Below are 24,998 nucleotides of genomic sequence, written 5' to 3' on the forward strand. Positions count from 1 at the left end.
AGTGTAACAAAGTTAAAATGTTAATTATGTAAACGGGGATTATTATTATTGTGGTGTGCAAAATAAAATGTACTATTTGTACTTATATACTATAGCTTACTATACAGCTTTATGTACTATTTGTTACAGAAAAATCAGTCTTGTACCAAAAGGATTACAAAAACTGATGTGGACACCACATGACTTCTTTGTACGCCTATTAAATTACTTATACACATTTTTTGCTGCACGTCATTAAAACTTATTTCATTTGAAAGTGAGATACGATCCTCCAAATTCTTTAATAAAGTGGACAGTTACACAATTGCTGAATATTAGTTTTTATTATCAAATATTTAAACAATTATTAATTCAATAATTTTACATGAAATATTAGGATAGAGTAAAGGTCCATTTATTACTCGTATTACTAGATCAGTATTATTCGCATCTTCATGAGTTGCTGATTAACAAAAGTTTCAGATTTCTCGTGTGACGTATAAATAAATAAAAAATTCTGTTTAATGAACTCCTGTTTACTGATTACAAATGTTAATTTTGACCTTACGGTGTAAAATATTCAGTTTTTATTTTTGAATTATTTGATGAATAATCAAAAAAGCAATCATACAAGAAAAGATAACATGAAGAAATACATCTGAAAGAAACGACGAGAAGATGAAGAAAATGGTAAGAACAAGAGAAGAATAAAAAGATTAAGAGAAGATGATAAATTTAAAGAGGAAAAAAATGTTAAAATCAAAGAAAGAATAAAAAGATTATGAGAAGATGATAAATATAAAGAGGAAGAAAAAATTAAGAGCTACGAAAGAATAAAAGGATTAAGAGAGGATGATGAATATAAAGAGAGAAAATTTGAAAACTGGAGAACGTGTACACAAATTAAGATCAGAAGAATTATATCAAACCAAAGAGCGATTAAATGATTGGCAACAAAACTCAAACGAAATGGTGACAAACTCCGACATAAGGAGAATATTGTCCGACAATATCAGAGGAGTAATAAATTAAAAAAAGATTTTTTTGCTATTTATTACATATCGAGCATGTATGCCTCAATATATATGTTGTTCTTGTGAGGGTCTATTTTTCAGTCACTCTGTAGATCAAATTAAACAGAAATTACAGAATAATTAAATAAAATTAAACAGAAATTAAACTAGAAAATTAAAAAATAATACGATTCTAAATTATAATTTTCAATTAATATTAAATAATCAGATGTTTCACCAAATCTATTATAAATACACATATGTGTATCGCCTATTAAATTATATATACACATCTTTAAAAGTACATAAAATTTTATTTCACTTATAACTTTTTTGTTGTTTTTTTTTATTGTTATTGCACAAATATTTATTGTAAAACTTTTTTACAATCACGGATTAATAATTATTAATAAATCAATATATTTAAATAAAAAAGTAAAAAAATAATAAATTTAAAAAAGTTAAAAAAAAGAGTTCCAAGTCTGATTCGAACCGATGTGCCTCCTCCCTTGTAAGTTCCAAATATTTCATTAATTAAAGAGCTTATAACTGAAGTTAAGAAGAAGTCCAAAATACAAATTTTGGGGAATTTTGGACTTTTTTTGGTTCAGTCTATTGCAATCAAAAAGGGAAGTGCAAAACTAGGTGTTACAACAATCCTAAATCCAAAATTTGTCCTACGGCTATTCGTTTTTGAGTTATGCAAAATACGTACATATGTACGTACAGACGTAACGCCGAAACTAGTCAAAATGGCTTCAGGGATGGTCAAAATGGATATTTTCGTTGAAATCTGAAAACCGAAATTTTTCGCGATTACAATACTTCGTTTATTTCGTACAAGGAAGTAAAAATAGTTTCAATATGTACAGAACATATTTATTATTAGTAGAAATTTCTGTAAGAATGATTAAAAACAAGGAAACTTAATATTTTTAATGATTTATTGGTTGTAAAAAGGAGAGAGAATATTGTTCAAGATCCATATTTATTCTCTGAAATAAAATATTATCTAATTACTTTATAAAATATGAATCCATTTCTATTTGTTACGTTAAACCAAATGAGGGTGGTTGGTTTTTTATTCAGCTTAACTGATCACAATTAAAATGTAACTGCACAAAAAATTAGTAGTTTTTTTTTTTATAATACCTAAACATAGTCTGTCTTCTTGATAACAATTATTTATTTTACATATATTCATTCCTTTATTCTGTAGGTAAATAAAATATATTGCAAATTATCCAAAGAATTTAGATCGAATTTATTTACAATAGTGGTAATTACAAGCGTGATCAGCTTGTTTATTAATCTAAACACATATCAAATCATTTTTATGCTATTTTTTTTAAAATGGATGTTCAATTGATCAAGCCTTATTTTTGATCAAGTTCCTCAATTGAATCCGTAGTTTTCTTCAGATAACCAGTGGAAACTATAACTTTTCTTTTTTAATAAAAAAAATTAAATGATCTACATAGAAAAGAAAAACATTTTTTCGCTTAGTAATGAATTTTTCAGTATCACCTGGTCATGTCAATCTGATATTCAAAGCATTTTCGCGAGAAAATTTATGAAACAGTAGGAAAACTACAAAAATAAATATTCTTTCATTTAGACATCTCACCTAATGTTTCATACGAAAGGGTTTTTTAAAGGCTTACCAGCATTTAAAATAAAGTTAAACTTTAAACTATAAAACGAAGTAAAATTTAAAAAAAATAATTTTAAAAAACTAATAAAAAAATAATATACTTCAATTCTTCAAATTTCTATTTCAAAGTGTTCTGAAAATTTAAAGAAATATTGAAAGAGTATCGAAAAAGGTATTATTTTTTATTTTTATGCCTCTTCAAAAAATTCACATTACGTAATTCTAGAACTACCTCAAAAACCAAAAGATTTATCGTTCAGCTAAAAGATGGTCAGGTTTAAGGACAAATACTCGAGTATTAAACTACTGATAACCTCAATTTTTAATTTTTAAGCAGTTAAAAATGCCATATCTTTCACATCGTATTCTACAGAGATATACCTTGAAAAACAAATTTTCTACATTTTTTTTGTTAAATTAACCTAAGTTTTCTTTAAATATTACTTGGCTTTTTTACGTGTGGACTAAATTACAATATTGATTTCAATCCTTTTGCGAATTATTTTAAATTAAGCACTTCCCGTTAATTTCCAACCGTAAAACCTAGCAAATGGAGAGAGGAGATAATTTTGAAAATCAATGCAGTATTAAAATCGTCTAAAAATATATACGCGTTAAAAAAATTTTAGGTAATGAACTTGTTCATCTGTAATCGACTGCAGTCGTAATTAAAAAAATGCGGCCGATAAAAAATTACTAGGTATATAGTATTAAGTAATCATCATCAACAGACTGTATTAAACAATAGTATATGTTAGCAGCTCGACTGATGGGAAATCGGACAAGGTCGTTCCCCTTAGGTAAATGAATGAAACGAAGAAGAGGCGATGTTTTCTACCATTCTAATGCGTTGCATCAACAATGCTACTACAATTGAATTTTTTTCTAAACAGGCTAAACATTAAAATATAACACGATGAGACCTTGAAAAAAAAAAATATTTCATCGATTTAAATTTAAGCTATCATCGATAATGAAAATATAATGTTGCATTACACGACAGTATTAAAAACATAATTACTAGTAATATTTAATTGATTGTAATCACCCGAGAAAAATTACAAAAAATCTGTCAACATCAATAAAACTGAGATTCATTTTATGCAACAACTCGCAACTTATTAAAATTCCTAGCTAATTCACAAAACTATGCGAAATAAAAAAATGGCATCACGAAATTTGTAAAACTCTTATAACGAAAATGCGCGTGGCTGATATTAGGTGCACTAAGGGACGATTTACCACTAAATGGTAAATCTGGTTATATTTCCTGGAATAAAAACAAATCTTATTTATATTATATCAATCTTATTATATTTTATCAATAATATTTTCCAAAATTACATATAATTAAAATGAAAGTGTTTACAGAAGATAATTTATTAACGAACCGCACGTATAAAGTGGATCAAGAAGTATATAATTTATCCAATCATATACAAGAAAATGTTTTCTTGTTTTAACAAAAAAGAAACCTTCAGGTTTAATTTACGTAACAATTACGTTATATTTTAAAACATATAATTTTTTATAATTTATGAAACACAAGTTGTCATACGACGACAACATTTCGAACGGAATAACAACATCGATTATTATTTCTGAATAGGTAATTATTTTATTATTAATAGGAGTAAACTTATACATGATTAATCATGTATACGAATTTTCCATAAAATAATTACAAAGAATTTTCACTTTGAAAACACTAAGTAGGAAAGAAGTTTTTTAGTTTCTTTGATACAAACCCCATAATACTATATTCATATAATTCAAGTTTTTCAAACAATCCTTTATTGAACAGTTTCGTTAAAAATTTATGTCTTTTTTGGGGTATTATTTTAATACTTTACCTTCTTAATTGTAACAAATTATTTTTAGATAGTTTAGAGGAAGAAAAAGAGAATATGGTTTAATTTACATCAAGGAAGAAAACGATAAGCTATGCGAGGTATACGTTGCGCAATTAAAATTACTCTTAAATAAAAACAAAGAAAAGAAAATCTTTTGATTACAAAAAAGAAAAAAGATTTCAATTAATACGACCATTATATTTTATAATTAATGAAATACTAAAAAAAAAAAAAAAAAACCATTAAGGAAACTTTTAAAAAATTTATAGCGACACGTTATGCGAGAACAACAGCAAGTAAAACATTATAAACCTTACTGCGACGAAATTAAAAATATTAAATTAAAATAAATGATATTTTATACCGAATAATTAAATAAATATACGATCAAATAATTAACATTAACGAAAAGAAAAATTAAAACAGGAATTGAATTGGACCGGACTAGGCCATCGATACCGACTGTGAGACCGGCACGGCACAGAATACACGGACCCGAGTTCAAAGACTATAAAATATATAAACTGAACCCGTCTGTACATTTAATAGCTTAAGCAATAACAAAAATACTATAACACAAACACACACACAAAATGGACTATATAGTTAAAATTATTTAACGGGCAAACCATGATGAAGAAAGGTAACGGGTCGATGGAAGCAACAACATAACTTCTTGGTGCTTTCTCCGCCCGAACACACACATTACATGTACCGACACAATACATTAGCTCGGACTGTTAAAACAACTCTGCGTTTAAAAATCACTGCCACCAGTTCAATTATACACTACACAAGCGTTAAAAGTATTATTCACGATCGAATAAAATATTTTAAAAATCAGATTAACTTTACAACTAAAAGAATTAAATACTTAACAGGTCTTAGAAGTGAAAATAATTACTCGTCATTTTTTGTTTTTTAATTAATCAATCGTCAACAATATTACGTAATTTTTATAAAGGAATTTTACTGTTAATTGACAGGGATAAAGTGTGCCAACAATATTCTACTAAAACCGTTTCAAAATCGATCAAATAACAAAATTTTACATTTATGTTCTTTTACTTGTTTATTTTATAACTTAGAAAAATACAGAATTCATATGAAATATTTCAAATAACAAATTTTAATAATTACGAATGGATTTTCTCCATTTTTATCTTTATTTGGATTAAAATAAACTCGACATTAACTTAGGTTTAATTATCAGATAGATAACCTACCTATGAGAATACCTGTAAGATGTTACAGAAAAGACAAAAAGAATTATAAAATCTACGTACAGAGTGTCCCACAAAGAAAGGGAGAAACATTCAGGACGTGTTCTACTGGTGAAAATAATGAAAAACATTCATATAAACATAGCTCTGTTAAAGCTTTGTTTTCGAGTTACGCCTAGCGAAAGATTTCCCCCTGATTTCAACTCTTCTATAAAACTGAAGCTCTACTGTAACTTTTGTGACCCAAATTAAGGAGTAAAGTTAGTGTTTTCTAATGTAATTTGAGCTGGAAAATAGGATAAAACAGGTCCCAAAACCGAAACTCCAGTACTTTTTAAGATATCCGAGTAAAACACAAGTTCGTGTCAAAAAAACAAGTTTTTTTTAAGGTCTGTAGACCAATAACTTTGTTCAATGACTAATAAATGCGAAGGATGTAGTGACAACACCTGCAGAGAATTTAATTCTGAGAAAATTAATATAAATACAGCCAATAAAAAGTAAATAAAAAACTTTTATATAAGCAGAACCAACGAAAAAATAGACAGAAAATCAGATGATTATTTCTGTACATAATAAACATTATTCTATTTAATATAGCAAAACAAAAAAAAAATTCACGAATGATAAACGGTAACAGAATAACAAACCTCAGTTTCATTAATTGTTCGAAATTCCCTCCTTCAAAATGTACAGAGCACTTTACCCGACAAATATTTTCGGTGGCTTTCCGTATTATTTCAGGATCGTTTCGTATAAATTCAACATTTCGTATTTTAATGAGTAACTCTTCTTTAGTATTAACTTTTTTTTGGTGTACTATCGTTTTCATATGGCCCCCAAATGAAGTAACTTGTGGCGTTATGTCAGGCTATCGTGGTGGCCAATTGATTAGTCCAACACGTCCAATCCAGTTTAAGAAATTAGCATTCCAGTAATTTCTAGCTACTAAAGAAAGATGTTGCGTTGCACCGTCGTGCTGGAAAATCATTTGCAATCTAGTTTACAAAGGCATATCCTCCAAAAAAAGCCGGCAAATTATTTTTTTCGCGTAAGGTTTACAGTGAAAACAAATGGTCCGTGAATTTTGTCATAAATAATGCCACACCAAATATTAATGTGAAATCTATGTTTGAAACTAATTTCCACAGTACCATGCGGATTGTCTTCGTTCCATAAATGATTATTTTTAGAATTGAAGATTCCGTTTCCAAGTCGCTTCATCAGTAAATATAATTGAATTTACCTTTACAGCGTTGTCTACTAGCCAATGACACAAGTTTAACCGCTGCGGACAATCTGTTGGCCGCAAATTTTGTACCTTCTGCAGGCGGAAAAGATAAACCTAAGATTTCTTTCAGTAGGATGCGCCACACTTTGTTTTTTGACAAACCAAAGCGACATAAATTCGCCTTGTACTAGTGTCTGGGTTACGCTGAATCACACGATGTTCATCTCAATAACACGATGATATACTTGGCGTTCAACAGAAAACTAACACTTTGGAAATCCGTTCGAAAATGCTGATATATCTTAAAAAGAATGCTTTAAAAAAGCATGTTTATTAGGTACAGAAAGAATAATACGATTTTCAATCTATTTTTCGTCTTTGTTTCAATAAAAAACTGATTTTTGAAAGTTTTTTTCTTTTTATTGCCCGAATTTACATTAATTTCCTCAGAATTAAATTCTCTACAAGTTTTGTTACTAAATCTCCGCATTTAACAGAGCTATTGTACTACAAACCTAAAAGTTGTTTTTCGATACCGAATTTTGTGTTTTACGTCGGATATCTTAAAATCTATTGAGTTTTCAGTTTTATGATCTGTTTTATCCTATTTCCCAGCTCAAATTACATAAGAAACCAACTTTACTTCTTAATTTATGTCCCAAAAATTACAAATAGGCTTCTTTTTATTAGAAGAGCTGAAATCCGGGCGAAATCTTTCGCTAGCCGTAACTCGAAAACAAAGCGTTTCCAGACCTATGTTAATATGAACTTTTTTTCAATTATTTTTACTATTTTCATCAGTAGAACATGTCCTGAAAGTTTCTCCGTTTATTCGCGGGACATCCTGCATTAGAGGGAATAGCTTTTCTTTCAAAAACGATACTGACATTTTTATATTATTCAGCGTTTTCTAAATTTGTTGAATAATAACTAAAAGCGAATATTATACTGTTTCAAGATCTAAAAATTACAGGAAACGATTTTTAAGGGCCGGTGGAGGGAGGATAAACCGTTTTGAGCAGCATTATTATGTACCTTATAATCAGCTGATCGATACGTAAATTTTAAGAAGTCACAGAACTGTATTTTCTTCATATTACCCCCACTGACAGCAACTCACATTTTTACTTATTTATTTATTATTACTTTTTTTAACAATAATAGTGTAACCGTATACTGATAAGGACAGTGAATGTAATAATACTAACAATATATACGTATTCCTTAGAATACATGTATGTGTAATGACATTTTAAATAGTAATTCTTCAGAACAGAATTTTTATCCGAGTATCAATAGCCGATAAGACAACTACCATTACGTAACGTAGGAGTATTAAAACAACAGATACGAGTTATCAATAAAACGTGCGCCTAACAAAAAGGTACCTGACGATCATCAGATAGGAATCAAGTTAATAAATCGAATATAGATTCTTTTAATATGTATGTGTTGAACAATAGATAAAGCTAAATAAAACAGCCCGATTTAATCGATATTAACATAATTAATTATATTGCAAATCTTTAATCTAAACTATTCCCCCTGACGTACCTCGGGAAGATGCGGATTAAATCTAATTTTTAAAAAATATCATATTTAAAATTAAAATAGAAACAAATGAAACGTTTGCATTTATCTCTTAAAGTTAGAAATAGCATTTTGGAAGACTATTCGAAACAAAAGATATAAATAAAATATTATTTTAAATCAGTTATCAACAAACCAGATTATCACGGAACGTCCTTGGTGTTAAATCGAGTTAAAACAAGTTTTCTTAAGTTATTGATATAAAGTTTTAATCCGTTTGACAGTTCGGTCGATATCTAAGCGTTTACTTTTTTCCAAGAAGAAAATGAACATGTTAATGAAATTAACCTTATATGTATTCTTAAAATAAATTTATTTACAAAATCAAATCATAACTGCAATATACAAGTGAGATTTCTTTTAATTACGTTATTGGATTTAATTACGTTTTTTTCTTTTTTTTCCTGTTTAGCCTCCGGTAACTACCGTTTAGATAATACTTCAGAGGATGAATGAGGATGATATGTATGAGTGTAACTGAAGTGTAGTCTTGTACATTCTCAGTTCGACCATTACTGAGATGTGTGGTTAATTGAAACCCAACCACCAAAGAACACCGGTATCCACGATCTAGTATTCAAATCCGTGTAAAAATAACTGGCTTTACTAGGATTTGAACGCTGGAACTCTCGACTTCCAAATCAGCTGATCTGGGAAGACGCGTTCACCACTAGACCAACCCGGTGGGTTATTGGATATATCTACCTAATCATCCGCTCACTGATCATCCATCAATATTTATTCTCTGTATTGAAGCCTAAAACGACGTTTTTACTTTAAACTAAAAAATAATACATGTTTTGAATTTATCTGTTTGAAAGGATAGCGAGAAAAAAAGGTCGAGTTATTGAAAGAAAGCCAAACCTACCACGATCTCGTGATGATCCGTATCGATTCAAGTTAATCCAAGATTCATTCTATTTAAAAACATACCGATAAATTTAAAAACAGTATAAAAAGCAACAACTAGGTATTATTATAACCTATGTAATCGAACTACAAATAGAAGCTACGAGTGTTTAGCAGATAACAAAACATATCTGACAAGTCATATGACCGAGGTGCAATCTAAATATCAGGAATGTCACTTTACTTGAAGAAAAATATAGTATGTATTTTGACTTTACTAAGAAGAATTAGTTAAAATTTCAAGGAATATTCACAATGAAAATATAAATTAAAACCATTATTTCGTAAGAAATAACCTGAATGGCAATATACACAGAAAAGATAAATAGCAAAAATACAATTTGTTTTAATTTTTTATGAAACTTTAAGAAAGCCTTAATAAAAATGGAATTTTTTATATAAAATAACACTCCTAACAATTGATTTATACTCTAAAATAGACCATATTAGTGGTTTTAAAACCATTATTTGAACAAATTAAAACACATATATCAAAAGGTGAGGGGGCGTAACACATCATAAAAAGGAAGATTTTAAAAAACTGCTGTGCAAAGTATTGTTTTTAGTTAACATTATCAAACGTAATTATATTTATTATATATAATTTATTACTACGCAATTATTGCGTACCGATTTGTATATATTAATTAAGTATATTATATAATATAATTATATTAATTTAAGTAGGAATTTATAGTATTAATAATTTATACGTCGTGTAATAATAATACGTAATTTACTTTTTATAAGAAAATCAATATATTCTTTGGCAATACCACATTAATAATGATCTCTATGTACAAACACGTATGGAAATCTACAAGACATAGGCCTAAACGGTATTAGAAATCTAATTTCTAACGTGCAAGGTTTGTTAAAACTTCCTACATTTAAAAGGAAATAAATGTTCCTTAACAATTGAAAGGTATTGTCAAAAAGCAAACAATCAGTTACATTTATCGAAAATAGATATAAAAAAAAATAACGGATAATTCGGAATTCTTAATTACGTAAATTATTAGTTGAAAATGATAAATTTCTAACAAATAATAGTTTAATAAAAAATGAATGATACATTTAACAGAAAACAAATTTTCACTGTTAGTGATTTAATAAAATATTAAAAAACGAGATGAACGTTAGTATCACTTGTTTCGAATGAGGTAAACATTTGACCTAAACTGACAACGCACTTTAGGTCACTATTAAAAATAATAAAACACAAAAATAAATGAACAACCAATTTAATATAAATTAATCAGAACTGACAATGAATTTTACAAACTATTCGGATGACTTGATTGTAGGGGTTATTCATCGATAAACTTATGTTAGCGTCTGTGTTTTTATCAGGAAATTTCTGGCTAGGAAACGCCATCAGGTTTGGCGTTTTTTCTTACGCTACAAAATTTATTATTCAACATCAGACACTAAAATGAATATCACCCGACAAATAGTTACTCGACTAAATAAATTAATTTAGAATCTCAAGGACTTCTTCCTGATAGATTGTAATAAATTTTACCTTGCCGAGATGTAAACAAAGCAGAATCACCTTTCAGATAGTAGAAAATTTAAAAAAAAAATATAGCTAAGATTCAGATTATTTTCGCTAATTCAAGCCTGCGTCAGAACCGATTGAATACGGCCATCTTTCATGGGACAGAACGGTGAAATTTTCCGATCAAATTCATCTTACTTCGCAGTTTAAATGGTTCCAAAGGATATCTCTTTCATTACAGAGCAAACAAAATAAGTCAATTTTTTTAACGATTTAGTAGAACATACGTTAACACATAGATTACCTTTTTTGTAAGGGGTCAATTCATGTGAAGTCACCCATGTGTGGTGGTTGCATGACAATTTTTCGATTTTTTTAAATTTTTTGTATGTTGATTCTCTCTTATTTCAAGAGTTCAAACTATTTTTTTTTTTAAGTGTTTGTACGCGCTAGATTAAATTTTACCCCGCATGCCAATTTTTAGATTTTTTTGAAGTCGCGATTTTTCCAATATCTCAGAAACTAATCGAGTTGAAAGCAAACTCGCTGTACTCTACACAAAAATTATTACATATTATGTTACGCATATCATTTTCCTATCTTGTATATTTATGTCTTAAAATCAGCTCTGAATCGGAGCATTTAGAATGCAAAAATTTTAATTTTTGCACAAGTATCTCACTGTAAAGAGAAGGGACATCAGTTCTAATATTTATATTCCCTTCTTTACGTAGTTCTAGAGAGTCTATTTATGAATTTTGAAGTCTGATGTCTCCTTCCTATAATTTTTACAAAAGATCGAAAGTGCGGGATTTTTCAAAATGTATTATTTTTGTCGCCTTATATCTAGGATGGGAAAAGTTAATAAAAATGCAGAAATTGTTTGGTTTAAAGGCCCTTACGGATGGAATAAACAGTAAAAATAACAACATCGATATTAATTTGATACCCAAGATACTTCAGTTACAAAATGCTTCAAAAATTGTAAAACCTCAAAGTATTATTTCTTCTTTTCAGAACCAAATTGTTTGTACTTACAAACAATTAAAATTCCAAGAATTATATTTTTGTTTAGCGTAAAGTCGATTCGATAAAAGTTCTCGTGATGTTAAAAAATAAAGTTAGCCCTAAGTTAATCGATAAGAAAATGTTTCCGATATAAATGCAAATGCCAAAAATTTGGCTTGCGGGGCAATCGTAAAATTTAACCTAACGCATACAAAACATTTTTTTAAAAAAAGAATGAAAACAAAGGAAAAAGAGAGAGAGAATGAGAACCAAAAAAAGATAATGAATATACAAAAAATTACAAAAATCAAAAATGGTCGTGCGACCATTTAATTTTAGATCGGGTGACTTTTATGGAATGACCGTAACACAAGATTCTGATACATTACCATTAAAATAATAAAAATAAACTTTGTAAAGTATGACACGCATTCTCTCCCCCAGTATTGTGAATAGTAATGTAAAGATTTATAATAGTTCGAAATAAAACGGTTGAATATACTTCTATTATAAAGTAATACATTAAATGTGAACAGTCCTGATCTATATAAACTAAAACTTTTAAAGTAAAACAGAACCGATTTAAACCATTACGGATTTAAATTATATACTACTGTTTTAATTATTACCGGTTGTATGTATGAATATATGTGTATAATCAATTTTATAACAGTGTAAAAGATATCGAGGATCGGCGATATAAATTTAATAAATTATCAGGCAACTTTCATCATGAATAAGAAATATTTTAAGAAATATTTTTTTCGTGTTTTTGCCAATAATTCGTAACGGTTAACATATATTACCGCGTTAATATAATTACCGTAGCACCTATATTAGAACTGTTATTATAATTATTACTAATATTAACGGTACAAGTAAAAGGTAAGCGAAAGATTCACGATCTTATAATGAAATAACAATTACATTAACAAGAACAAACTTAAAGATCATTAAAAGTATAGAAAAAAATAAAACAAACAGGCATCACGCAGGTGCTGTTCTCATTAACAATTCCCGTAGTCGGCATGCACATGCCGCTTCCAATATTACATCCTTCTTCACGGACCGAAAGACATAATAAAAGCGTTTTAAAATATATTCAAAACGAGCGATTAAGTTACTTACGAAAATATTTTACTAAAAGTAACTAAAATACGGGGAAATAAACTGGAAAAAATGTTAAAGAGCAGATAAGAAGCGATCGAAAATAGAAGAAACAAATACAAAACCGTCGACAATGTAAAGCGTTATATATCACATCACATGCAGACAGAAGCAACCAAGCCGTTGTTGCCCCACGTGGCAAGCAAGCCGGCCCGTTCTCACTCAATGGGTTTCCCCCTTCCTCGTTCCTTCCACAACACACTATACCTCTCATCCGCATCTAAACATCGTCGTAGACGACCACTACTGCCGTAACAATACACAAATGCCTACTAGCATTACACGCCGATACGCGCACACAAATAAGGCTGCATAAAACGTTCATTTAAAGACCTTTTTTTTAAAACGGAGTTTACAAGCCAATTTAGAAATAAATTTGCAACGATTAATAAATATAATATACCAAAATAATTTATCTGTAATAGTTTAATAAAGCTGCACGATTAAAAAGCGACAGAAAATTAATGCAATTAGTAGCACGCAAGAGTATAAAATGGCGTATATTTCTGTACACGTAAAAAACAATTATTATCAAAAATCGAAAGAATAAGTTTTACATCGGATTAAAATTTTTCATTTATATTAAATTACGTATATGACATTGTATCTTCTTCAAATTATATAATACATAAGCAAATGTCGTAGGACCATTACCGTATATAAATAATAAATAAAAACCAATTAAATCTTACATGCATAAATAATGCAATTGAACGTTTAACAGATGCTAAACAAAAAGAAAAAATATTACTTTTCAGTTTAAAATGTACAAATATTTACAACAAAAAAAATTTTAAACATCTCATTCTAGTCTTGCTCTTTGAAAGTAAATGAATAAGATACACTCATCGCACTTCTCATTTATTCAAAAATTCTTTAGTTTAGCGGTACACAATTACCATCGATTCCAAGTGTTGTGTAACAAATCATCTCTGCCGCTGAATTAAGTCCGATATTAAAAAAGAGACCATCTTACTTCAAAAATAGTCATTCTACCGCATTTTAGATGTCTTACGTCCTTAACATGCAAGTTCTGAATATATGAACGAAAACGTACAATCGATTTGACTTTCTGCATTCGTAATAATACAATTTTTTTTTTTTTTTTCAGTAGGTATGAACTACACGCGACCGGCAACGGTAGAAGATTTCAGAACCGAAAGGGAGAACTACAGCTGCAACTGAATTGAAGTTCAAATCAGTAATAGTTATAAAATTCAGAAACAGCTTATACTTATCATGTGACCAAAATATAATTTTGATTTCAGTTACCGAATGTCGAATGAAGTTTTCTCCACGCATGGTTTTCTTTGACGCCCGAATGCCCGGGGCAGTTCCATATATTGAACTGTATGATACTTAAATAAGCTTCAGTTTATATAAAAAAGACAAAAAGTCTTTTATAATATTCTCACGTTAAGTCGAGAATACGCTTTATTCTCGAGTTACGGCTAGCAAAATATTTCACCACGATTTCTGCTGCTCCAAGCGTAAAATGAGGATATAGAGAGCTTCTCAAAACTTACAACTTAATTACTTTGAATATTTATTGATCCTAAAAATGTAATGAAACAGGTCCCAGAAATGTAGTTTCCTAAAAACTGTTAGTTGAAAAGCCCAAAAGATTGGAGTCAAAAAGCATATTCTTTAATCTTATTTACATCCATTTTATCAGAATTAAATTCTCTTACTATATCTTTACACTGATTTTTATCTGTTTATTGGCAATTCTTAAGAGTTTATACACATCAAAAGCGAATGAATAAAGCAACAAAGCAAATGAAATTTTGTTTCTATTATTAAAATACGAATTTAATTTTTTATTAAGAAAAATCAACGTTTTTCAATAATTTTAAACATTAAAAAAAATCACTTTAAAAATAATTTTTAACATACTTAGAGAAAACAAAATAAATCATAAAAAATATTAACAAATTATACACATTACTGGTGGTATACACACATTACTTAAGAATGTATGGAACCTGATGTGTATATATATATATATATATATATATATATATATATACACAGTTTTTTTTTTTGAAAGAGATGTGTATCTATCTTATAACAAATGATAAAACAGTTTCTGATCCTTCCCTATACTACACAATTTTATCCTCCTTATTTACTGATCCTTTTTTCTTCTCTTATATAAAAGAACATAAAATGAAAACAAGAATAAAAAAAAAAGTGAGAGTAATTTTTCCTAATATATCTCCCAAGAGAATCTTGCTGCTCACATTGATTAAAAATCTTTCATCTTCCAAAATTCCAGACTATTTACTTATTATTATTATCTAAGTAAACTATGGACAATACATTAGAAAGAGTATCACATTAATTAAAATACAATTTTTATTTTCAAATTTAAAAAATATTTTTTAAACATGCACTTATCATAAAATAAAAATTATAACTGGTCCGATCCTCAAAATATACATATATATATATATATATAATGAAAAACAAAAACAAAAAAATAATTATAGAACAGAAAATTAAAATTTAGCTTTCAGTTAATCCATCACACTTATGTAATATTGAACACAGGAGTAGAGAAAGTAACTGGCCATTACAGTAGAATGCTTGGCTTACTATAAGTTGGTAGCTTTAGTGCTACCTAGATCTTGTACAATACCTGATGGTGGTGTTGATAAGAAGTTAAAATTGCTTAGAACATCTAATGGGATACATTTTTGCCAACAATATGTACATATACAGTACTACTAAGTAAACAAAAAAAAATGCATTTACTGAAATTTTAAAGAATATATATAACACAATTTTATAAATTTATAGTTCTTAGGCTAGTTACTGAAAAAATTGTTGTCTCTTACAAAAAAAATTAAGGTATATAGAAATATTGATTAGGCAGGCAATTAAGATAGGCTGAAAACACAGGCCTTAAAGATTACGGATTTTTGAGAAGAAAATTATTCCATAGGATCTATTGTCATGTACAGGAAAAACCCAGGAAATAAATTGCAAGCCCAACAGTTAGGAAATAATGATTAATTAAATCAAGAATTAGATTTGCATGACCGTTTTACAATAATGATACAAAAAAAACCCACGCTAAATGAACTATTTCAACGAAAACATTATCTGTAATGAAGAAAGGAAAATCAATGAATGAGAAATGATTTTTAGGATCTGAAAGAAGATTTATACAGCAGTTTTTTGGGGAAGGAAATGAGAAATGATGTTGAAAGGAGAGATGAGTAGAATTGTAAAGGAAGCCGTGCTTCTCAAGCCAAATCTTATCCAAATTTGGATAAGAATCCAAAAATTATAAAAAAATAATAAATTACTAATAAAAAATACCGATTATATATTATAAATTAAAATATATAATTGAAATTTACAGAAAACAAGAACAACCTTATATAATCAAACAACAAATTATTATTGAGAAAATCAATGTTCATGAAAAAATAAAAAATTATTTAATAACAAACTACTTCTAAAAACTAGATGCCTACTGAAAAAAATGCATGTTTATCACTTTAACCAAACAAACAAAAAAGTAATTAAAATTAATTCATTAATATCAATTATAACAACTAAATAAAATTGTAAACTATAACTATTGTGCAAACATAAACACAAAGAAAATTTTATACACACAACAGATTACATTTTTTACTAGTCTAAGAAAAAAATTTATTAACACACACACACACACACACACACACACACGTACTATTATTAGCTGCATAAACACACAGATGTAAAAAAATTTATTGAGCTTCAAATGATTAAAAAGACATTAATGACTGTTATAAATTAACCATATATCAAAAGCAATTAAATATTTCAGAAAAGCAATTCATAACTGATAATGTGATCATATAATTAATTATAAAAGAGGTAGAAAAACAATTTAGAAAAAAAAACAATCTGTACAAAATCATAAAATGTTACCTAAAGATATCAATTAGAAATTTATAGGTTTTATAAAATTAAAAATCATACAATGTACATATATTATACAACTAAAATACAACAATAAAAGTGGAAAGAAGTAAAAAGGAATAAGCATAGCAAAATTTTTAGTTAATTAAGACTGAAGACTCACTCTGATGCTTATCTGCCAGCATTATCAACGTGCTAGGCAGGTCTCGCCTCCTGAAGAAGCACATTACTTTAGCTTCTACGTTTCCATTTGGCGTCTGAGGAAAAAAATTCAAATTATTAAACAAATACAGTATCACAATAATACAAATATTATAATATAATATTATAAAATTATAATCACATAGTATTGCAAATAAAATAATTAAATTATAATTCATCACTTACATAATGAATTCTCCAAATATATAAAACAGGTATGATCATATTCATAGACAGATATTTTTTAAATTTATCTTTAATATTAAAAAACAAAATCAGCAAAGAAACGCAAAATCAACTGGTAATAAATAAAATTATTGCTAATTATCTGTGACAAACTAAGCAAGTATCGGATCAAACATTGTTGTACTTTATTATCTAATTATGCCAGATGTCAGATTAGTACCGATGGTAAGCAACTGCCTTCCTGAGTGGGAGGTAGACAATTAAGACATAGCCTGTTTAGACTGATTCTCTCTTTTTCCGTTTAGACTCCAATAAGGTTGATATGTACAAATGTAAATGAGGTGTACTCTTGTACAGTCAAAGGTCGACCATTCTTGAAATGCGTGGTTAATTGAAACCTAACCACCAAAGAACACCGGTACCCACGATCTAGTATTCAAATCCATATAAAAGTACGATTGAACATACGATTTGAACATTACTACGATTTGAATATTAGAACTCTCGTTTTTGAAATCAGCTGATTTTCCATGACAAGTTCACTACTACTGACAGTGAATCATAGTCAAACTTAATAATGAAAGTATAATATCATCCAAGTTTCACTTCCATATAAAGCTACGCTCCAAACATATACTTTCAAAAATCTTTTCCTGACGTTTAAATTAATTTTTTTATGTAAACAAATAATATTTCTGACTGAAGGCTCGTTTCGCCTTTGCTATTTGGCATTTTATAGCGCTCCTGCTTCGTCCATCTTTGGTAATTCTACTTCCCAAATAATAAAATTCTTCTACCTCCATAATCTTTTCTCTTCCTATTTTTACATCCAGTGGTCCATCTTTGTTATCTCTACAACATTTCATTACTTTCATTTTGTTCTTGTTTAATTTCATGCGGTAGTTATTGCGTAGGATTTCATCCATGCTGTTCATTGTTCCTTCTAAATCCTTTTTACTCTCAGCTACAATTACTATATCCTCAGCAAATCGTAGCATCTTTATCTTTTCACCTTGTACTGTTACTCTGGATCTAAATTGCTCTTTAACATCATTAACTGCTAGTTCTATGTAAAGATTAAAAAGTAACGGGGATAGGAAACATCCTTTTCAGACTCCTTTCATATTACGGCTTCTTTCTTATGTACTTCAATTATTACTGTTGCTGTTTGGTTCCTGTAAATGTAAGCAATTGTTATTCTATCTCTGTATTTGAACCCTAATTTTTTAAAATACTGAACATTATATTCCAGTCTACGTTATCGAATGCCTTTTCTAGGTTTATAAATGCCAAGTATGTTGGTTTGTTTTTCTTTTCTCTTCCTTCTACTATTAATCTGAATGCTAAAATTGCTTCCCTTGTCCCTATACTTTTCCTGAAACCAAATTGGTCTTTTTTTTTCACTTCTTCTACTCTCCTTTCAATTTTACTGTACAGAATTCTAGTTAAGATTTTTGATGCAAGGCTAGTTAAGCTAATTGTTCTGTATTCTTCAAATTTATCTGCTCCTGCTTTCTTTGTTATCATAACTACAACACTCTTTAAGTCTGACATAACTTCCCCTTTTTTATAAACATTATATAATCTATAAACCGCTTCCTCACCTGCACTGCGCAGTAATTCTACAGGTATTCCGTCTATTCCAGGAGCCTTACTGCCATTTAAATCTTTTAATACTCTCTTAAATTCAGATCTCAGTATTGTTTCTCCCATTTCATCCTCCTCAACTTCCTCTATAACACCATTTTCTAATTCATTTCCTCCGTATAACTCTTCAATATATTCCACCCATCTATCGACTTTACTGTTCGTATTATATATCAGTGTACCATCTTTGTTTAACACATTATTAGATTTTAATTTATGTACCCCAAAATTTTCCTTAACTTTCCTGTATGTTCAGTCTATTTTAGCCATGTTCATTTCTCTTTCCACTTCTGAACACTTTTCTTTAATCCAGTCTTCTTTAGCTAGTTTGCACTTCCTGTTAAGTATTTCTTAATTGCTGATAGTTCCTTTTAGTTTCTTCATCACTAACATTCTTATATTTTCTACGTTCACCCATCAGCTGCAATATATCATCTGAAATCCAAGGTTTTTTTACCAGTTCGCTTTGTTCTGCCTAAGTTCGTTTCTGCTGATTTAAGAATTTCCTTTTTAACATTCTCCCATTCTTCTTCTACATTTTCTAATTTATCTTTTTTACTCAGACCTCTTGCGATGTCCTCCTCAAAAATCTTCTTTATCTCCTCATCATCAAGCTTCTCTAAATTCCACCTTTTCTTCAGGTTTGTAAACCCCAATCTACATTTTTTATTATTAAATTATGGTCCCTATCAATATCTGCTCCAGGGTAAGTTTTGCAGTTGATGAGTTGATTTCTAAATCTTTGCTTAACCATATTATAATCTATCTGATACCTTGCAGTATTGCCTGGCTTTTTCCATGTGTATATTCTTCTATTAAAATTTTTAAACTGGGTGTTGGCAATTACTAAATTATACTTCATGCAAAACTTTATAAGTCCCCTCTTTCATTCCTTATGCCCAGCCCATATTCACCCACTGTATTTCCTTCCTTGCATTCCAATCTCCAACTATTATTAAATTTTCATCCACTTTTATGTGTTTAATTGCTTCGTAAATTTCTTCGTACACACACACTCTATCTCATCATCATCATGGGCGCTTGTAGGCATATAGATGTTAACAATCGTTGTCAGTTTAGGTTTGATTTCATCCTTATTACAATGATTCTATCGCTATTCATTTTGAAATACTCTACTCTTCCCTATCTTCTTGTTTATTACGAAATCTACTCCTGCCTGCCCATTATTTGAAGCTGAGTTAATTATTCTAAAATCACCTGTCCAAAAATCATTTTCATCTTCCCACAGAACCTTGCTAATTCCTACTAAATCTACATTTATCCTATCCATTTCCCTCTTTAAATTTTCTAACCTACTTACCTTTTTTAGACTTCTAACATTCCACGCTCCGACTCGTAGAATAGTATTTTTTTATTTTCTGGTGACCCCTTCCTTAGTAGTCCCCACCCAGAGATCCGAACGGAGGACTAGTTTACCTCCGGAATATTATACCAAGGAAGGCACCTCCATCATTTTTATATGAAAATGCAGAGAGCTACATTTACTTGAGAAAAAAAACAGCTGTAGTTTTCCATTGCTTTCAGCTGTGCAGTACTCAGAGGATTGAGTGATGATATGGCCGTTTAAGTCGTGTTGACCTACGCTTAACAACTACTGAAAGAGCTGCTGCCCTCTTTCAGGAATCATTCCTTAGTATGGTTCTCAACAGATACCTCTCTGATATGGTTGCACCTTCAGTCCAGCTATTCTGTATCACTGAGCACTCAAGCCCCCTCACCAACGGCAATATCTCATGATTCATAGAGGGAGGGATTGATTCATAGAGGGATATATTACAAATACTCTTATTAATTACCAGTCCTTTAAATATTTGTTTTCCATATGATTTCAAAAATCTTTTATTTTTGGATCAACCTTGAAATAGCATTAAAACATCTAACACTAAATTGGCATAATATCATTAAACCACGTACATATATATTTAATTTGTTTATAAGTTAAATTCTATTTGTAATCTTTGTTTTCTAAGGTTCCTTTTTCAATAAAAAAAAAGTCCCATCTGTATTATGCCACTTTGTTTTAACATTAAAATCCTTTTCATGTAAATTAACAGCATAGATTCATTGGTTGATTGTATGTATTTGTTATATTTTTAAATGCACACTATTATAGCACCAATCATCCTTCCTTCAAAGAAATGTGAATGATGTAGTAACTATATTGCATGCATATCTTCATCTTCAAAATTGATCTTGTTATAAGTAAGCACTTTTAACTTGATATGATCTTAACAAGCATACATGGCATTTCCAGATTAACTGGACCAAGCCTGATCGTTAAACAGGGTTTTACCTAGTCAGGATAAACTGATTTGTTTCGCCATCAAAAACAGGATTCTGTATCAGTAGAAATTCTTGAGAGGTAGTTTGAAATCGGTAAAAAAACCCAAAAGGAAAAGATCGACTGAAAGAGAATAGATTAATTAATATCATCTAATTACTGATTTTACACTTAACAAATTAAAAATTTTGATGCATGGACTTATGAGCATTTCCAGGTTAAAAAATCAACATAGAATTACAACCAATTTTCTTCTACCAATTTCATAATAAAAATACTTTATAATGCTTCTGCATAATTTAAAAAATTTAGACTGTAAGCTAATGATTTATTTCAGTTATTGAAATTGTTTAATTAAATTTTTATACACAACTTTGAGATGTAAAATAGAGAACCTTGAGTAATAAAATTACTGGGAGTATGGCAAGGAATCTGGTTTTATTGTCATCATGCAGTAATAACAGATTTGTGGAAGGTTCAAAATTATCTATTGCTTTTTTTTACGGTATAAATTTTTATAATATACAGTCATCTTCATTATTAACCTAATGGTACTAACAGCACTCCTGCCTAGTGCAAGAGGCAGAATAGCAGTTCTATTAAATTAGTAGTATGATTTACTTCCATAGATCAAACAACAACAATCAACAGAACAACTGTCGATGCTGGAAACCTTAACACCACAAATCAAATTAAAATAAAAATTTATTATAAAGACTGCAGAAGTGAATAATGAAATTGGTGTAACAATAGCAAACACACTGAGGCACAGAATCATAACATCTTAAAAATCTTATGAAAGTATAAACACATTTCTTTAGTTGAGAAACTATTTATTGTGTGAAGAAAATGATCTATATTTTACCAAAATGCAACTTCCATACTTTATAAATGTCACTAGTTAATCTGTAACAATATTTCAAGATAAAAATTTCATTCATTAGCATATTTAAAAAATAAATAATTAAAAACCCATTAGGCAATAATATAAATAGATATTGTTTTAAAAAAATATTTATTTATATATATATATATATAAAACACCTGCACAACCAAACAATACAATAATATTCTACAGTGATTATTATTTCCTGTCATCACTATTTGACCTGTTTGCTGTTTGATCTACATTCCTTTAGATTTTATACTAATTTTTGTGACTTTTTTCCTAAATTTTAAAGAATATTATAGCTTAATTTTAATATTTAACAACAGTAAAAAATATTTTATTTCATAGTTTCTAGAACCAAGTCGCATGTGAAAATTGTCAGAGAAACACATTCAATGTATTTAGTATAAAAAAAAATATATATTTTATGTAATCATATGCAATCACCAAGAATATTCATTAAATTTTATTTGTTGTTTATAACCATGCAAACAAAACTATATAATTGCTAAAAGATTATTTTTCAACCATGTAAGAAAACTCATTCTGTCTCTTGCACTAGATAAGAGTGCTGTTGGTGCCACCAGGTTAATGAAGATGACGATAATTTAAAAATATATACCGTACAAAAAGCAATAGGTAATTTTTATCCTTCCATAAATCTGTTCAGATAGGTACTGATAGAATGTTTTTCATTTTTCTCATTCTTGAGCCCCTTTATTTATTTAATTGATTAATTTTTTTTTTAATTTTAACATATTTTTTCCTTAAAATGACAGAATTACAATCACCCATGTCCTACCTGATCGTCTTCCTTTTTTCAATTTTACTTTTCCACTCACAACTTACATAAAATTCTCTAAGTTACAAAAAATATGAACCAACCACAACACATTCCCTTTGCTCTCTTAACATTTGTCACATTTCTAGTGAATTGCTTCAAAAATTCAACAAAAAAAAAGAAAGATTTTTATGTGAAACAATTGCTTAAGAATATCAATTTTATTTACCTACATCAAAATAACTTATTTAATAATGTTCAAAATCTAAACCACTACTAAAACGGTTGTCTTTAAGTTGTCTTATGCAAAATAATGTAAATTTAGCAACCCACAGTGTGACATTTTCTAAAGCAAAACTGATAAAACAAATTGTAAAATCATAATCATTTTAAGAGTTAACATAGAGGATATTCACAGTAAGAATACATTCTCCGACCCTACTTGAGGATAATTAACAGTTAAAAAATGTAAGAAAATAAACAGGAATAGTACTGATGAATTTAGTAACAAACAATGAAACCAGAAAAAATATAAAAAAAAAGATTCCATCTCACTACCAAACTTAAGCTTTGAGGATTAATTATCCCAAGGAACTAGGAACATTGATGTTATTACTAGTAGTAGTAAAGCTTTACATAGTCTTTAACTATTTATGCACATTAGTTATACTAGCATGGTTTTCAAACTTTTTTTAGAATTATTATTGCAATTTTGGAATTTTATACATACACACACCACCCATCTACAGTATTCACTTAAAACAACATTATTGGCATCATAGAAACTATACGAGCCATGAGAAATTTTAAGCGATGAACCTTCCTAATTACTTTGGAGTATTAAAAATACGAAATATACATTTCTCTGCATAGATCCATTTTTCCATTAAAGCAGTACACAATTTTTCTTTAAATTGAAATCCCTACGCTTTTATCACATTTTTAGAAAATATCATTTGAAGATTTTTATTTTTACAAATATTTTTTGATAAAATACTTTTTATACTTTTAGTTTTTTTTTGTAATTGGGAATACAAACAAAAGAGTGGATATTTTGATCATTTGTATATATTTCTGTATAAATTTTTACTTTCCCGGTTACAGTTAGTGATATATGTTGCTATAGCTAAAATGGGAAAGTGTATAGACCAAAAAGAAATTTTTTTAAAATTTGTCTTTTTAAGTTTTTACCTCAAGGAGACATTTAAAAAAATTTTAACAAAAAAAAAAAGAAACTGATTGAAATAAATGGTAAATAATAATCTGCAAAATTTTTTTTATTTATTTTGTTGCTCTCAAGTTTAAAAATTATATGTTTTTTATATGGATGTTTATGTTGGCCTGTATTCAGTCTCCTAACACTGGATCCTGTTACAGATTTCTTCAAATTTTGTAGACAGGTGGTAGCTTCAGGATGGGGGAAAGAATGAATTAATTTTTTGCAAATATTGGAAAAAGGGTCGGGGTGTTTTGTCTGAACAAAATTTCAAATCTTTACTAGGGCACTTTAGCAAAAAACTTTTCTTATAAAAGCTGAAGCTTTATCAAGATCACAAATTACCAAAGAAATCTTATTTAATATTCACACCCATATATTTTACATATAAATTGTTATATAAATGACAAATTTGCTCTTTAAACCTCTATAAAAAGTTTTTGTCCATCCCACTCCAATAGTCCACTTTAAAAAAAAATTTTTTTAATTTATTTTAAATTCAAATCTATTTTTCACATCCTGACCTCAAAGAAGAAGCCTGCCATGTGGCAGTTTTGGTTGCCACGCCACCCACTCTGTACTTAGCCCTTATGGGCTTTACCAAAGATAATCTTCAGAACCCCGGCAAAAGGCATCTCTCAGCCTTGTTCTTGTCTTATTCAGGATGCCACCGATGCAAATACCAAATGTGATATTTCCATCACTGTACTACTAGAAAATGAAGTCGTTA

General features: G+C 28.8%; 1 protein-coding gene across 2 annotated transcripts in view; it reads right to left on the reverse strand.

The window, feature by feature from the left end:
* Positions 1–24,998, reverse strand: part of MTA1-like (metastasis associated 1-like) — a 297,677-nt gene that overhangs the window by 259,644 nt on the left and 13,035 nt on the right. For both annotated transcript variants that reach the window (XM_075366552.1, XM_075366551.1), the window contains exon 3: positions 17,210–17,303. In XM_075366552.1, coding sequence (XP_075222667.1) covers positions 17,210–17,303 — 94 coding nt within the window. The remainder of the gene's footprint in view (positions 1–17,209; positions 17,304–24,998) is intronic.

Source organism: Lycorma delicatula, chromosome 5 (assembly GCF_047948215.1).
Source record: "Lycorma delicatula isolate Av1 chromosome 5, ASM4794821v1, whole genome shotgun sequence".
Classification (NCBI taxonomy): domain Eukaryota; kingdom Metazoa; phylum Arthropoda; class Insecta; order Hemiptera; family Fulgoridae; genus Lycorma; species Lycorma delicatula.